At 42.0% G+C, this 18,257-nt stretch overlaps 1 protein-coding gene across 3 annotated transcripts in view; it reads left to right on the forward strand.

Annotated features, from left to right (window-relative positions):
- The window catches only part of Ypel (Yippee-like), a 377,506-nt gene that overhangs the window by 331,340 nt on the left and 27,909 nt on the right, over window positions 1-18,257 (forward strand). For all 3 annotated transcript variants that reach the window (XM_067154922.2, XM_067154923.2, XM_068229524.1), the window contains one exon: window positions 4,841-4,949. In XM_067154922.2, coding sequence (XP_067011023.1) covers window positions 4,841-4,949 — 109 coding nt within the window. The remainder of the gene's footprint in view (window positions 1-4,840; window positions 4,950-18,257) is intronic.

An 18,257-nucleotide genomic window follows, 5' to 3' on the forward strand; every position in this document is an offset into this window, starting at 1 on the left:
CTATAGTTTCATCTTCCTTTTGTTGAAACTCACCATAACACTGCAATCATAGCTACACTTGCTCATACGTCTAGATAATAATGGGATTTCATTTCCACCTAGTCAGACTCGTTGGCTGAATGGTCAGCATACTGGCCTTCGGTTCTGAGGTTCCCGGGTTCGATTTCCGGTCGGATCGGGGATTTTAACCTTTATTGGTAATTCCATTGTCTCGGGGGCTGGGTGTTTGTGTTGTTCCCAACATCCCTGCAACTCACACACAACACTATCGTCCACCACAATAACATGCAGTTAGATGCTGCCCACCCTCATACAAGGGCTGCACCTGGCTAGTAATAGCCACACGAAATTATTATTATTCCCACCGAAAACGATATTCTTATCTGCGGGCAAGTCGTGCTTATGCTTAGCCACGCTTGAGTAATGTGTAGGAAGACGACAGCTATTGTTTGGCGCTCGCATCGGTGCCACAAGCAAAGAGTTGCATGGAAGATACTTCTATTTCAATTTTCGAACCAATATTGAAACTTTAAAAGACGTCTAGCTAAACACAGGCTGAACATTGTTCATGCAATGGAAGATCGTGATAGACATCGTTTAGGTAGACGTTGTTTGAGGCTTAAAACTAGTCATCGTTTTTGCAATTGGCTCTAAGAGTTTCTCTCTCCACGGAGTCGTAGGTGACTGCCACCGTGCTGGAGTTCTGAAGTTGGGAACTTGCTCAGCTCTTCCTGAGCCTCCCTGGTGTTCCGTCAATGGGCTGTCCTTAGGCAAGACTTTGTACATTCCTGGGGAGGAGAGTTGTTCACACCTGTAAGTTGACGCTACTCTGTTTCCTGTATGATGTTCTGAATATTATCGGCGGGATTGCTCTCTGCCTTGCTCCCGGGGCTCTTCCAAAGTTTGGCCACGATGAGTATTTTTCCAGCTGCCTTGTTGTTCTACTGAAGGAAATGGTGAGTTTGAGTTTCGTGCCGTTTGCTGTAGTTTGCTGTGGTTCTTAAAGTGCTCCACCATGGGGTGGAAGTTTTCCTTGTTGTAAACTAACCTGGCCTGCAAGTCCCTGGAGAGAAGATTCCATGAAGTATATTTACTGGAATTCTGTTTGAAAGTTCTGTAAAATCTTTGTCGTTATTGTTAGTGAACGTCGGCCAGTTGGTTGTGTAAAGGTTCATTCGATTTTCTTGGCCGTGGACTATCTGTTCAAGAATTGCACCAGTTTTCAAGTCAACTGTTTTCCAAGAACTTAGCAAGATCACAAGTTCTCATTCAATTATACTGATTTGCGTCGTATATTTTTTATATACATACTTAACTTCCCGCAGCCGAGACAAATATTGGACCTTCAAGACATTCTCCACTCTACTTTGGCGTTCGAGACCGCAGCGCATGACCTTGAATGTGCCGCGCTGATCACCGGGAACTGGCAGTTTGCTTCTACAAATCTATTCGTCTGCGACTTCAAGTTTATTTATAATCTTCATATATTATTTGATAGTGTTGTGACTTTGTGCCTGACAGAGTGTGAAACTGACCCATTTCTCCAATATTCATAAACATTGTGTGATTTCGCCTACTTGTTTTTACGGCCGACGATGACCTGGACTAGGGTCGAAACCGGTCCCATTTAAATAAGAATGTAATTACTACATTTCTTTCTTTTATGTATTGAATTGGTTGAACTTCAATTATTTAATTTTTAATGTAGTAGAAATTCGCAAATTCATCCCATCCTGCCCGCTTTATATGATGCTTCCCATCGCATCCTGTTGTGATACTTCCTGTCCTGCCCCTGCTACACTGCTCCGATCCTGCTTTTCATGCGTGTTTTTACAGTCGGGACAAACGGATATTATCGAGGCGTGGAGAGATCTGTACAACTGTATACGAAGATATGAAGGGAAAGGACTCGGTTTCTTGTACACGTTACTTGAACCCATCCGTTTATAATGTTTAAAAGTTTTGAAAATGAATACTTCCATTGTGGTCTTGAGTATCCCCAGTATTGGTCCTGCTCTTCACGAGGAGTGTGAGCGGGCAGCACCATAAGGGAGCTTCTTGCACATCTGCGTTGTTGAACCTCTGTGTCCTAGGGACTGTATGCTGTATCTGATCTTTGAGAGGTAGCGCCTCTCAGTATCTCTCTTGAGGTAGCAACAGTGTGTGAAGGCTCCACCAATAGTTGTACGTTAGCTCGCTTGCTCATTGGGCATTGACATCTATTAATATTACTATGGTGATATGTATCTTCCCAGAATGTGTGGGTTTTCTGTTTTTATCGCTGATTTGGGACGGGAACGTTGTCTTAAATTTAGCCCTTGTTAGTGAACTTGTGTGAGAGGATGGATATAAATCTCGTACCTAAGTGGGGATTGAGTATTGGATTTAGCATGTTCTCCGCTTGGTTTCCTGTCAGGGTATACCTGTATGATATGAAAAGGAAATATAGCATGCCATAGAAACGAGTCGCAGATCATCATAACCAACTGCTTTCCCAATCTTTCAAATCAGCCACCACTTCGACAAAGTCTTCCCTTTTAATCTGATCTCTTTGTCATCTTGCAGTACTAACTCTTCACTGTCTGTTAAATCATCAAGTGAAATACCATATAAACCTTTTAGGTATTCTTTCCATCGTCTCCAATCATCCACACAGTCAAACATCACATTATAGACTAGCCCTATAAGCAGAGTCCATTCGTAAATTTTTCATGTCGGCTTCTACATTTTGGCAAAGTTCCTCCAAATATTTTCCTATTGCCTTCCTAGAATATTTATTTGGTTGTTTATTTATTTATTTATTAATTAATTTATAGCCTCATTTCCTTCACATGGTGGTAAATGTCTGCTCTGCTCCCAGCACATGCCAACATAAACAGAAGAAGAGACAAATTCAGTCACTTTGATTGTGCAAACTATTTTTATTTACTTATTTCATGTCAGGAGCATAGGTACATGTAAAGATGTACAACAAATGCCTAGAGAAAAAAATGAAAGTAAATTGTGCACCAAAGGTTCAGACTAGTGCACCAGAAATTAGCAACGTCGAGTGCATTTCTTGTCTCCTCGGGCAGCTCTTTCTCAGTACATGTGGCAGCAGTCTGCACTTCATCACAGCCTCACAAAACAGAATCCCCACTTGTGCGGATTGGTCTTGCACCTGCTAATTATATTAAGACCTAGGTATTTACAATGATCCCCAAAAGGAACTTTCACGCTGTCAATGCAGGAATTAAAACTGAGAGGACTTTTCCTATTTGTGAAACTCACAACCTGACTTTTAACCCTGTTTATCATCATACCATTGCCTACTGTCCATCTCACAACATTATCGAGGTCATTTTGCCACTCTCACAATCTTGTAACTTATTTATTACTCTGTTTAGAATAACATCTGATTCCACTTCTTTACACATATCATTGATATATATGAGAAAATATAAAGGTCCAATAATACTGCCTTAAGGAATTCCCCTCTTAATTATTACAGGGACAGATAAAGCTTCACCTAGTCTAATTCTCTGAGTTCTGTTTTCTGGAAACAGAGCAACCCATTCACTCACTCTTTTGTCAAGTCCAATTGCACTCATTTTTGCCAGTAGTCTCCCATGATCTCCAGTATCAAATGCCTTAGATAGGTCAATCGCGATAGTCCATTTGACCTCCTGAATCCAGGATATCTGCTATATCTTGCTGGAATCTTACAAGTTGAGCTTCAGTGAAATAACGTTTCCTAAACCCAAACTGCTATCAAACCAGTTATTCATTTTGCAAACATGTCTAATATATATGTTTCCTATCTTACGTTCTCAGTTCAATACGGACAGAAAATGAAATTCTTAGATTTAAATGTTTAATATAATCAGAAAGAATGCCTTCCCAAAGCTTACATGCAATGCATGTCAAACTGACTGGCCTGTAATTTTCAGCCTTATGTCTATCACCCTTTCCTTTATACACAGAGGCTACTATAGCAACTCTCCATTCATTTGGTATAGCTCCTTCATGCAAACAATAATCAAATAAGTACTTCAGATATGGTACTATATCTCAACCCATTGTCTTTAGTATATCCCCCGAAACCTTATCAATTCCAGCTGCTTTTCTAGTTTTCAACTTTTGTATCTTACTGTAAATGTCATTGTTGTCATAGGTATATTTCAATACTTCCTTAGTATTAGTCGCCTCCTCTATCTGGACATTATCCTTGTAACCAACAATCTTTACATACTGCTGACTGAATACTTCTGCCTTTTGAAGATCTTCGCATACACACTCCCCTTGTTCATTAATGATTCCTGGAATGTCCTTCTTGGAACCTGTTTCTGCCTTAAAGTACCTATACATACCATTCCGTTTTTTCACTAAAATTTGTATGACTGCCAATTATGCTTGCGATCATGTTATCCTTAGCTGCCTTCTTTGCTAGATTCTATTTCCTAGTAAGTTCCTTCAATTACTTCTTACTTCCACAGCCATTTCTAACTCTATTTCTTTCCAACCTGCACCTCCTTCTTAGTCTCTTTACTTCTCTGTTATAATATGGTGAGTCTTTACCAATCCCTAGCACCCTTCCTTCAGCCAGTTCTTTCATTCTTTGAAACGTCGTACCTGTTTTGATTTGGGTTGCGAGAGTGTGTCTATTTTGTACTTACACTTTACATGACCTGTGTATGTTGTGTATGTTGAGAGGGTTTCCTGGGTAAGTTTATGAATGAGGATGAGGATTCTGAATGAGGATGGTAGAGCAGAGAAACTATCGCTCAAAGTGGCTGTCTTTAGCGGTGGTTTCTCTGTCGTTGGAAAGGGTTCATTGCACTGAAGACTATGGTGTTTGCAGGGTGAATGTGGGCTGTGGACCGGCTGAAGAACGTGTGCTGCTCACGGGCCTGCACGCCGTGGCGGACATCTACTGCGAGTGCTGCAAGACCACCCTCGGATGGAAATATGTATGTTGAGTATGCTTCACATTTCTCTAACTCTCACATTTCACTTTTCCATCAAGTAAATGAAGATGCAAGGGGCAGCAGAGAGAGCTCAGAGCAGGAAAGAAATGAACTATGTTAACTCTTTTTCATAGCAGCGGCCCTGTAACAAAAATACAGGGCAACATTTTTGGAATAGATTCCTCAAATGTAGGGAAGAAATGGTTGTACGTTCACTGGTTGTTGGTAGGTGAGGTGGTGGTGTTATATCACCAGATCGCGACCGGTTCCATACCTCTCCGCAGTGTTTGTATGTAGCGAACTTAACGTTTCCTCAGACATTCCCGACCTTAAAAGCCATCAGATGTAAGGCTTTTCAGGCGTTTGCTTCTATTAACCAGAGTTTCGTCTTAGGTCTGACACTGGACTCATCAGAGTGGGATGTGTCAGACCCTACCCACTGATGCTGGGGTGTCATCTGATCTGTTTTTTTTTGACATGGTCTATTGGTGGAAAAATATCTAATTCCCTCCTTGGGAACTTACAATTTCCACACTAAAAGCCATACCATAAATATATGCTATAGGGGTTATATTGAAGAGCTATTGGTCACTTTTATTTCCTCTAAGTTATACAAATAGATTTTTAACATCACTGGTGAAAAGGAGGCGAATTTATCTGAAATCCTGTGTAAGGTAAATGATTGAAGTTTCTGCAGCAAAATACACGAGTTATTGGTTCATTTAATGATAAAGAAAGCACAGTATGGGCTGGAATGTGACTCGGGTATGAGCGAAGCTAGGGGCTGATTGGTGAATATGTGTAAGTGGACTTGTGAGAAAAGCAACGGGGAAACTGCCTTACTCCTCGTTTCACTACTAAGCCGCTTCATAGATTCTGAGGTCATTTATGACAGCTGGAATGCTGAGGATCCAACCAACCTTTGGGTGGAGTAGTCTGCAGTTGCTGAGGACGACTGTTTGTTACATAGCATACTCTTACTAACAAACCTGGACAATTATAATTACTGTTGACAATGTGCCTGGCTCCTGGCACAAGCTTCATTTAAATATAATTACTGTATATTTAATTATGTAAATTACATAACATGACCTTTAAGGTGTATTATGTTTTTGTTCAGGTTGATTCAGAGAATTTATTTCTGACAATCAGAATTGCTAACTTTGATGACTTCAGCCTGCAATATCCTCTTAAAAAAATCACTCAACAGGTCAAGGAGTTATAAATACATTTTATGTACATGATCCATCACCATATGCAGGGAGACAATGATCAATCAGTTCCAGACAAGGTGTTCACAGGCATTTTAGGAAAGATGGCGGAGAGCAAGTTGGTGCCGTTTAAGACTACTGCCTCGTCACGTAACTGAAAAATGTTACGTCTATATAAAAAGTTAAGTATACAAAAAGAAACCTTAACTGGCTTTCAACAATTCCTAATGTTAAAGTGTTTGAACTCCTTAGTTCTTGTGATTTGTGAAAGCACCAGCATTTCGCCCCAGCATGGCACCGCAAGCCTGCTTTATAGGCTTTTATATCAATCTATCTACATACTGTGCGTATATATATACACAGGGTTATTCATCTAACATGTTACATGGAAATAACTTTAAAACCATTAAAGATATCGGCATTCTGTTTTCATATTCGTAAATGGTACCCGGGGTCTTGTAAAATAACGTGCTACTTAGTCTCGTGGGGTAATTAATAACCGAGATATTGATACGGACTCCATATTTTGAAATAGAATGGCACAAATTTATTCAGCTGGCCTAAAAGTTCAACTGCGTACAAGTTCAAATATGTATGTATTTTCAAAATTGGACAATTACTTTTGAGATATAAATAGAACAGCATGCACGGTTTTGCTTGCTGCATCAGACGGCGTGGACATATTGACACGCAAGTGGTTTCCTGGGAGTGAGTTCAGCCACAGAATAGATACCAGGCATGTAAGGACCTTGTACACATGTGATGGGTTTGCAAAGTGTGTATGACAGGCGAACTCATGACAGGACAGAGAAGGTTGATGTGTTTAGAAGGAATGAAATAAATACTTTGCCTTGAAAGGAACATAATGAAAGCTATAATTGTCACTGGATTTAGTGTACAGTACATACTACAGTATGAGTTGAGAAATAAACATAACTCAAAACACCGGGAGAACTCCTCCTAGAAAAGCAAATGAATAATGTCCGAGGTAGACTTCATTGGAAATGATCCTAAGGGCATAGGCACAGGAACATAACGTCTCATCAGTGTAATTGGTATGATGCGGACATTTTGTATGTAGAGACTGTGTTGGCAACGAGTTCAGTACTTTATGTGGCAAAGCCACTCGTGGCCAGTCGTTCATTGACTGGAGGCTGAATTAACACAACAATAAAGATACGAGGTGGGTGATGTTTGAGAACGTGTGTTTCAGTGATCTGCATACACAATGTGTGTGTTTAATTATGTACTCGAAATGTTGACCATCAACGGCAATGCACATTTGCAGTTGTGTCGCGAGGGATGATGTCACAGACCAGAGAGTTTCCCTTGATATTGCAGCACATGCTGCAATGATACGTCGCTTGAGATCCTGTGGTGTTGTTGGAGCTTGTGCGTAGACTATGTCCTTGCACGTACACCAGAGGAAAACGTCCAGTTGTGTCAAATCAGGTGACCATGCTGGCCATCTGATAGCACCTCCACGTCCGATCCATCGACCGGGGAATATCTCGTTTAAGACTTGCCGGGCCACAAGCGAATAGTGGACAGGAGACCCGTCGTGCTGGAACCACATATCCTGTCGTATGTTAAGGTCACTTCATCAGTGAAGAGAAGTCTGCAGGAAGTTCATGTCGTCCCGTACTCGCAAAAGAACAGCACGGTAGAAATCCACACGTTGTCTATAATCTGGCTCATCAGGTTGTTGATACAAAGATACGCGATAGGAATGAAACTTGTGTCGCTGTAAAATGCAAATGACACTTGCCTGGCTCATCCTGGCATCACGCGCATGTGGATTATGGGCGACGGCCGCCAGAACATCTATTGCCTTCTCTTTCCCTGTCGCTAGTATGCTCCTGTTTCTCTTCGCCTGATTATTCCAGTGTCCGTTCTGCAACAACTTGCGGCAAAGGCATTGTATTGTCATGTGACGGATGACTCGGGCGGGATTCCTCTCGGCATACAGTTGCGAAGCTCTCCTAGAAACTCCTTCCACACGTGCCGTACGGGAGAAGCGTGTCCAGTTTCTCTTGGTTTGTGTAGGGTATTGTGTAAGTACTCCAGACGTACTCCAAAACTGTACTGTACGTAACATGAGGCCCGTGAGACACAAGGCGGATAAGACCTTCTCCTACGCCCTCTAATAGCAGCTACACTACCTTACCTTGCTATTTCCATTTGTTTGCAGGACGTGCGTCGTTCACACTGCGATTGCATGGCAACATCCACATTTTCAAACACTAAGTCTACTCCAGAACAGGAATGCTTATACGGTCGCACTTCCAGTAATACATCTTATTGTTCGGATTCCTCTCCAGACGTACGTAATTAAGACACTCGAAGGGGTACAGAGAATAGTTGCTGTTATTTCAGTTCCGGGGCTTGGACACTGTAGTCGTGTAACTACGCGCGCGCGTGTGTGTGTGTGTGTGATATATATATATATATTCAGGTGAGGAATTGAGTCAGAGGCGGCCGTTGTCATAAGTAAGGAACCATCCAGACATTTGCCTGGAGTAATGGTGAGAAACCACGGAAACACTTCCAGGATAGCTGAGATGGATACCGAACCCACCTCTTCTCCGTTTTGCCTCACGAGGCTGAGTGTACCCTGTTCCAGCCCTCCAACCATAATTAAATTTGCTTATCAGAGCCGGGAATTGAAACTGAATCACCGCGGCGACAGTTACGAATGCTAGCCGCTACATGTGACTAAGAAACTCGACAGGCTGCGGAGAGGAGTGGCTGTTTGTTATGTCATTTCCAGGGCTTTGACAGCGTGGTCATGTAGCCCTGTTTTCTTGGGTGTGTGTGTGTGTGTACAGTACAAAGCACACCTCGTTTTTTCAGGCGAAGGAGCAGTGTTACCAATGCTGGATTATTTGGGTTGGGATTGGTTAGACATTAGGAGACAAACGGCTCGACTTATTATGTGGGATGTTCCAAGCTGATCGTGGTGAGATGGCAGCAACATTATAATTTATTTATTTTACATGCGGAGCTCAAACGCGACTAGTGGCGTGCATTCGTGAGAGCGCAGGATTCGATTCCTGCCTCGCCCAACATGAAAGTGATTTTCATGGTGTCCCATGTTCAACACGAGGCAAATGCCGGATAGGTACCTTTGGGATAGGCCACGGCTGACTTCCTTTCTAAATCCTTCCCATTCCCATCCGTGAGAAAAGACGCTAATCTGAGCGCAACCTATTACACATCAATGTCAAAACAAAACAACTTTAATCTCCCTTCCCAGTTGTGTGTTTGCCAGTCATATAATAACACACCCAGGGTATGTTACAGTACATCAGGTTATGTTTACAGTTCATGTCTGCTATCCGTGCTGTGGCTGAACTCACTCCCAGGAAACTGCTTGCGCGTCAGTATGTCTTTGCCAGGCGGCATGCCAGACTTCACGCCGTCTCATGCGGCATGCAAAACCACGCATGCTGTTCTTATTTATATCTCAAAAAGTAATTGTCTGATTTTGAAAATACTTACATGTTTGAACTTGTACACAGTTGAACTTTTAGGCCAGCTGAATGAATTTGTGCCATTCCATTTAAAAATATGGAGTTGGTATCAATATCTCGGTTATTAATCACCCCTTGACACTAAGTAGCACGTTATTTTACAAGACCCTGGGTACTATTTACGAATATGAAAACAGAATGCCAATATCTTTAACCCGTATACTGGGGAGCGTGACTTAAGTCGCTCGAGGAAATAACCAGCCAGGTGGGGAGAGTGACTTCAGTCGTACGCTGCTATTTTATTTTTTTCCTCGACTCTCAGCTTAGCCAGAGTTATGAAATTCAGTCCTCGTTATCTGCATACCCCTGTCATCAAGTGGTATTTTTAGTAAGTACTTCCGCTTAACAGAAACAGATCAGAGAGAGATGTATATCATTCAACATAATTCGCTTCCGTGCAAAAGCGCGCTATGTGTTCGCCTTGCACGGGAACTAGGCTAATCAACTGCGTCCTTGCTATGTGCTTACTCGAAAACTTTAGTGTTTTATGAGACTGGGAACTGTATAGTACATCAGTGTGAAAAGGAGTACTGTAATTTCGGGGAGGAGTGAATTTGAACCTATAGGTGCGTTGCACTTCTGTTGTTTCATAAGAGTACTTTTCATTCATAATTATGTCTTCTAAACGACATCGAGTTGAAGAATTACGTGATGACAGCTTGCGTTCACTTGTACATGAAATGTTGGAGTTTAGCAACGAGGACGATGACTTCAGTGACTTCCATTCAGATAGTGAAGATAATTCGTGCTCTGGAGAAGGAGGCACATGTGGTACAGGACAGCATTCTGGTGCTATCACAGCGAATGGTCGCGGGTTTGAAAGTAACACCTCGGGTGACGACAGTGACGATGGAGAGATACAGGCAGATTCAAACTGCAGTTATATGTCAGGACCTATTACGTGGGTAGAAGATGGACAGAAAAGAAGTAGATTTCCAACAAAGTTCATTCCGGGAGTAAAAGGACAGTTTATGGATGTAAAGACTCCAGAGGATATTTACGAACTGTTTGTGGACGATACTATCTGTCAGTATATTGCTGAGCAAACTAATATTTATGCGCAACAGAAAATTCGTGGGAAAACGCCTACAAATAAGGATGAAATAAAACTTTTATTCTGACTTTTGCTTCTTCAAGGGATTATCCACAAACCTACAATGGGGCATTATTTTTCTCGTAACAAGTTACTGGCCACGCCCATATTTTACGAGACCATGACGGAAAAGAGGTTTTTCCTTCTCTTGAAATTTCTCCATTTTTCTGACAATGAGGCCTACGATGGGCAGATGCCTCCTAAACTATACAAGGTAAAGCCAGTCTTCGATCACTTTGTGAAAATGTTTCAACAGGCTTACATCCCGGATGACCAGCTATCCATAGACGAAAGTCTTCTTCTATAGAAAGGTCACCTTGGTTGGAAGGTATACATTCCAAAGAAAAGGTCCCGGTTCGGAATGGAATCTTACAAAATTTGCGAAGCGAAAACTGGTTACGTGTGGAATATGTTGTGGTACACGGGAAAATCAACAGAACTCAAGAGTGAAGTCCATGGCATCGATCTATCACAGTCTTCCAAGCAGACGAGAACTGTGTGTACTCTGGCAGATAATCTACTGAAACAAGGATACCTGATAGGAATGGACAACTACTATAGCAGCCCTGAATTATACGACCGGCTAAATGACCTCAATACTGACGCAGTGGGTACAGTAAGAACCAACCGGAAAAATCTCCCTAAGGAACTTATGAGTAAAAAGCTGAAGAAAGGAGAGGTAACGGCTGCTTACCGAAAGAAACTCATGGTTCTAAAATGGAAGGACAAGAGAGATGTTTGCATGCTCAGTAGTATCCACGATGCTGAAATGCGAACTGTCCCTATCAGAGGAAAGGACGAAACCAAAGAGAAACCTGTAGTTTGCATAGACTACAATGATTCTATGGGGGGAGTTGACCTTTCCGATCAGTACGTCATTATGTACTTCACAGCAAGGAAGCGAATGAAGAAATATTACCAGAAAATTTTCCGGCATCTTCTGGACCTCGTGGTATTCAATTCATTCATCATTTTCCAGCAACATGGAGGAAAATGCAATCACCTGCAGTTCAGAAGTCACCTCATCGATAAAATCCTCGAAAAGTACACAGGTTCAACCCCCGCTGAAGCAATGCCTGTCCTTTCAGTTAGACCACTTCCCGCTGCTCCCACAGAAAGATTCAGCGGTAGGCATTTTTCTGATGTGAATCCACCATCGGGAAGAAGGCAGCATGGTGTGAAGAGGTGCGTGGTGTGTCTGGCGAAAAGAGAGACACGTGAAACAATCTACAGGTGCAGTGACTGCGACGTCGCTGTCTGTGCAGCTCCGTGTTTCCGTGTTTATCACATGCAAGATGTGTAAAAACAGTGCGTGAGATGTAAACTGTGTGACTAGTGTAAATAATATAATTAGTGAAATCAATCCTGATGTGTAAATTCATTTCGATAAAGAAGTAATTATTGTGAGAAGACGATTAGAACCAGGCTACCACTGTAAGTACTTACTCTCAACTTATTACTGCGATTGCAAACCCTGAATGAAATGTATTTCTCTCAACTGCGGTATTTATTTCAGAAATTGTAGATTAGTTAATGATAAAGTGTATTTGCAGTGTATAGGCTTTTAATTTTCCTGAAATTAATATGAAAATATAGATATTCCGAAAAGAAATTTATATTTGTAATATACAGAAGTTAGTACGAGACTTAGGTCGTTTTTGCTCCAAAACTATAACACCCACAAATATTAACAAATAGGCAAAAAATCACTTTCTATATCAGAATTAGGATATACGTAGCATTTTATTATCAAGTATATCAACATTTGGAAGGTTTCTTGAATTTATTTGATTATTTTTCGAGTTACGAAAATTCGTCCCCACCAGAACAGTTACCGTATCGCGCGCTCCCCAGTTAACGGGTTAATGGGTTTGAAGTTATTTCTGTGTAACATGTAAGGTGAATAACCCTGTATATAAAAGAGTTTGTTTTTCCTAGCATAGCTCTGGTGCAGTAAGGATAGCAGAATTTATTTATTTAAACATCGAACATTACAGGCTTTTCGCCCAAATTACATGTTCCCAAAACTAATAAACTTAACAATTTTAACCAGAATACAAACACAAATACTACTGTGTGGCCTCTCTCACATGAACGAATGACCAATCTAACATGAGAGATGCCACCCTATATACCTATACCTATTGAGTGACCCCGCACACAGGCGGAAAACCAGACCACATGCAAGAAGTCGCCAGTCTTAACAAACACTACTGTGCGGCCACTTATATGGGCGGAAAGCCGGACCACGTATAAGCCTGCCCCTACAACTAACTTAACTCTATAATCTAACTTAATTTGTGACTCCTTCCACGGGCGGAAAACCAGTCCACATGCAAATCCAAGGGACACCCCTATAACTACTGCCCAGCCGTGTTAACCCCCCCCCCCTTCCCTGGTGAGAAAAAGAGCCACCCTCCCAGGGATAACAGGCCCGGTCCTTTCTCATGGGGCCCAAAAGGAAGACTCGACCTACCCTAGCAGCTGTCAAACGCTAATTTCTCACCATTCCATATTTCAGCAGGACACATGTAAGCGGAAATCCTGTTCCCCATGTGCCACCCCCCCCTCCTCCCTCTCTTCTATCTCAACATTTTTCTCTGCTGCATTTGCTGACATTGTACCCCATTCATTTGGGGTAGGCCCGTCCTATCCTGTCCTCCCTCGGTTATGTACTGCCCCCCTACCTCCCATTTCTCTGATATTTAGAAATTCCATGATCCGTATTGAAGTGGGATTACAATAATTGAAATTATTAGGGGTCCTCCTGTTCAATACAAAGACATTTCTTGATCTGAATTGATCACATGTCGTACACATGGTACTAGTTTCAGCACTTAACTCCCATTTCTCCCCCGCCCTATAACCCTACTTAATTACTAATTAACAACCACTCTCACTCTATCAGCCCACGTTACTAAAAAAGTCTAGCCTTCCATCTCTCTCATTCCATCTTGAGTTAGCCTCTAGGGCCGTGTGCATCCTCACTGATTACACACGACTCCTAATAAGGCCAGTCACAATGATGGTGGTGGTGATGATGCTTGTTGTTTAAAGGGGCCTAACATCAAAGGTCATTGGCTCACCGGCACTATTATCTCCAGCCTGGCTGAGTCAGCTGGCATACTAAAAACACTTCCTACCTGACCTATTCTCCTATGTCGGCTGGCTCAGCCTTGACTGACCTACTGTTGCTGCTAGCGTGATCACATTCTTCTTGTTTCATAACTTATAGTCAACACATAACCTTCTTACAATGCACTATATTACCAAATCTCAACTTGCTAGTCTTTTATATTCATGACCACTCGTAAGACCACAGTCTTTTAGCTTTTACACAACCTTATATGTTTATGTACTTCCTTCTTTTAACTTTAATTCACATATTCTCCTTACCGCACATAAATACCTGTTAAACTCCCCTCCGTTTTCCCATTCTTTGGCAACCCACCCTAGGATTATTTTTTTCATCCTTCTTATAACAACTCCCGCTTGTTGGCACTCAAAAGTTTATTTCTTACCTCTCCCTTGTCTTTACAATTACTTATTAAGTGTATATCATTACACTTTATCCCACTTAATATGCATAGTGACTTGTCCTTTCCCTTTAACCACCCCTTATTCTTATATAACCCCATAAGCCACCACAGTAAACCTCCTCTCTTCAATCTATCTACATTTTAAATATTTTACACTGTCACTTCCATTACTTTATTAAAAGCACTAGGGGATCCTCTAATCCTACAATCCTCTAACATTCTCTGTCTTTGAATATCTCTAATCCTCCTTAAAAGCACTCTCTGACCCCTCATATCATTCTTATTCCATACCTCTGCCCACACGTACCCCATCCCCACCCTCTCAAGGTGTAGTTTAATTTTCGCTAGCCAGCACCCCTCATACTTGCTTTTCTTTTGGTGTTTGTACGACCGCCTGAAGCACCCCTCCTCCCAACCCTTTTTTCATATGCATCCAATATTTGATTACTCTTTTTACACACTCCCCCTCAATATCTTCCCCGCACATTAATACCACCCTAACATTCGCAGCGCGTTGAGGAAGTCCCATCACTGCCTCATTTGTCCTGATATGACCCTCTCTTCCTCCAGTCCCCATACATTACTCTGCCTAAGACTACTGACCTTAAGACTAACCTCAGAATTTTATAGCTTATTCCCAGGAATTTTGACACTAAAATTTCGACTACTGGTAGGGCAGCCAACCCCTTCCTCCTTGCTCTCCTAATTTGGTCATCCCATCTCCCTCTACTGTTTAAAATCACTCCTAAATATTCCAACTTATTTACCTGTTCTCTCCTCTCGCTCTGTAATTATAATCTAACCTTTTAGGTGGAACCACAATATATTATTAATTTAACTGTGCCATCCATTTTTACATATGTTTTTATCCCTTTATGTTTCTGCATTACTATTATCTTCAATTTACTCTACTTAATTTTCAGGGCATATTCTTGGCATATTCCAACACCACATTTAGACTGCTGCATCCCTCCTCCCATTAACGTAAACAAAACCACATCATCCCCAAAAATCAGTTCTGGGATCTTCATCCCAATTAGAACCGGTCCCGCCCAATTATTCCGCCATGCCCATCTAAAATATTGTTAATGAATAAAATAAACAATATCAGAGATAATTTACAACCGTGTTTTAAACCCATCTTACAAACTAATGGCCTACTTAACATATTTTCCTCCAGCTTAATACAGCACCTGACTTTCTTATATATTGCCTCCACTGCACGGACCCGAAACCCCCAACCTACCCAATTTTTCTACTAACGCTCTTCTGCTTACCGTATCAAATGCTTTTTCAACATACACTTTGCCTCTTCCCATATTCATGTATTTTTCTAGAATCATTTTCACTATCATTATATTGATTGTTAGTAGCCGAAGTCAAGGCTTGGAAGTGGAGACCTCGCCCACATATGCTAGAGTCATCCATGGTTCCTCCACATGGGTGATAAGGTGGTTCAGATGAAGTGGGGCTGCTGATTGAGGTGAAGGCTCACTGCGGGGTGCTGGAACCAACACATCACTTTGCTCTGTGTAGCCTGGATGAGCCTCGGGTTGGGAAAGGAACGATCCCAATCTAGGCGGAGAGTCATGGCTGTGAACTCAGTCATAATAATGTCAAGTGCAGACCACTTGGGTAGGCCTACTGAAGGGCGAACAAACCTGGCTAGGTTCAGGCCAGGGACAGAACGCTGGATGGACGACTGAGGGGCGTGCTACAGAGAGCCTGAGTTGAGGAAGGATAATGTGTGGCTGTGTGCCTCACCACGGATGGTGAGAACAACGCTCAGGACCCTAAAAGAGCAAAAACTCTATGATTGATTGAAATATGGATGCTTATAAAGAACCAATTTCAAAAACTTCACCATCAAGGGAAGCCATTGAAACTCCAGTAGAGCAGATCCGGAGCAAGCCCAAGATGAAAAAATGGAGACAGAAGTCCCAATTGGACAGGCTGTCGCAGACTCAAAACAAGAAATGGCAACATAAGCTCCAGTAGAGCAGACTGCTACCACAAGCAAACCAGAAACATCCGTAGAGACAGAACTGAAGATTTCTGCATCGAAAATCAACAAATTTCATATCGACAGACCACCTCGCAACAGTGCATATTACAAGGAAAGGAAGAGAGCGAGGAAGGAAGCCAAAATAGTGGCTGGAACTTGGGCGGAGAAGAAGCCAAGGAACAGGGATCGGCGAGAGGCTATCCCTCCGATAACGCCGAAAAGGAGGAGGTCAGGAGATAGTACGCCATCAAGTTCGGCAACAGAAGCGCCCTCCAAGAAACAGAAAGAAGAGACGGCATTGTCCTTTTCGGAAAGACTAACTTCAATGAAGGTAGCAATAATACCTAAAATCTATCCAGACGGGAAACTGAAGGAGGAAGACTTGAAGGAACTTCCATCTGCTCTGATGGCGCAAATGAAACCGCTGTCGGACGAATGCCTTCCAGGCTTCTTCGAATCTCCAAGGCTGAAAAGTGGAGCAATGGTACTGATCTGTGCAAATCCAGAAACTAAAAGTTGGCTAAAACAGACAGTGGCCAATTGCAACCCCTGGAAAGGGAAGAATTTGAAGGTGGCAGAAGCCAAGAAGGTGCTGAATACTACAAAGGTCATCACCAAGTTTCCTCCTCCATTTGACAAGATGAAGGTTGATGATGTTCATGTCAGGATACATCAGCACGACACCAAACTTCAGATGAAGAGTGGAGAGTGCTGAATGCAACAGCTACTGATGACACAGGAAGAACAATAGTTTTGGCTCGTAATGAAAGAGATTTTGAAGAACTCAAGCAGAGAGGCCTTAGGGCCAAGCTTGTACTTGGGCAATCAAATTTCAAGTAATTAAGGAAAAAACAAAACCTAGCGTTGGCAAGGATGGTACTGAAAGTTCTACAGGCCAACCTACGACATAAAAGATCAACTGTGCCCAATTTTGTCAGGAAGTTAAAGTCCGAGGCTATCGATGTGGCTCTTATACAAGAGCCATGACTGGCGGAATCTGCAGGTAAGCTAATGTACGATATTACATCGAATATGCCTAGAACATGTTTACTTGTGAGCAGAAAACTAAAATACCTTCTGTTGCAGGAACATTGTTCAAAGGACTTAGTGGCGGCCAAGATAAAACTTGAAAATTAGGAAGGTCCCAGAGAAATAACCATAGCCTCTGCATATGTCCCATATGACTCAACTAACCTGCCCCCATCAGAAGAAGTTGAGAACCTAATTTGCAACGCAAAGAGGAAAGGCGAACACCTAGTCCTTGGAGCAGATGCAAAATCACACTACACGGCATGGGGCAGCACGAGCCGCAATGCAAGAGGCGAGTCTTTACTAGAGTTTATTATTGGAACTGAGTTAATGATACTAAACCTAGGAAACAAGCCTACATTTTTAAATAAAAATCGTAGGGAGGTAATAGACATTACACTAAGCACTACGCATATTGCAAACTTTATTAAAGACTTGACGATGCTGGAGGAACCATCATTGGCAGACCAGCAGCACATCCAATTTGCAATAGATGCGAGACTGTGCGATTGAGATGCACAGAGACCCAAAAAGAACTGGGATAGATACAGAGAAGTTCTAGGGAAGGCTGTACAAAAAATTCCAATTAACGTAAGAGGACAGAAAGAATTGGATGAGGCAATGGAACTATTAGAAGAGGCCATTATAGACTCATTCCATGACAACTGTCCTCTCAAATAAAAGAAAAACACCAAAAACGTAAGGTGGTGGAACAACAAACTAGCCACAATGAAAAAAGAGGTTAGGATGTTGTATAGAATATCATCTAGAAATGGTATGTGAGACATATATCATAGGGAACTCGCTGAATATAACCTAGAGATACGGAAAGCAAAAAGAAAATTTTGGAGACTATTCTGTGAGAAAGTGGAATCACACACTGAAACAGCAAGGCTTCTGA

This window comes from Anabrus simplex, chromosome 10 (assembly GCF_040414725.1).
Source record: "Anabrus simplex isolate iqAnaSimp1 chromosome 10, ASM4041472v1, whole genome shotgun sequence".
NCBI lineage: Eukaryota > Metazoa > Arthropoda > Insecta > Orthoptera > Tettigoniidae > Anabrus > Anabrus simplex.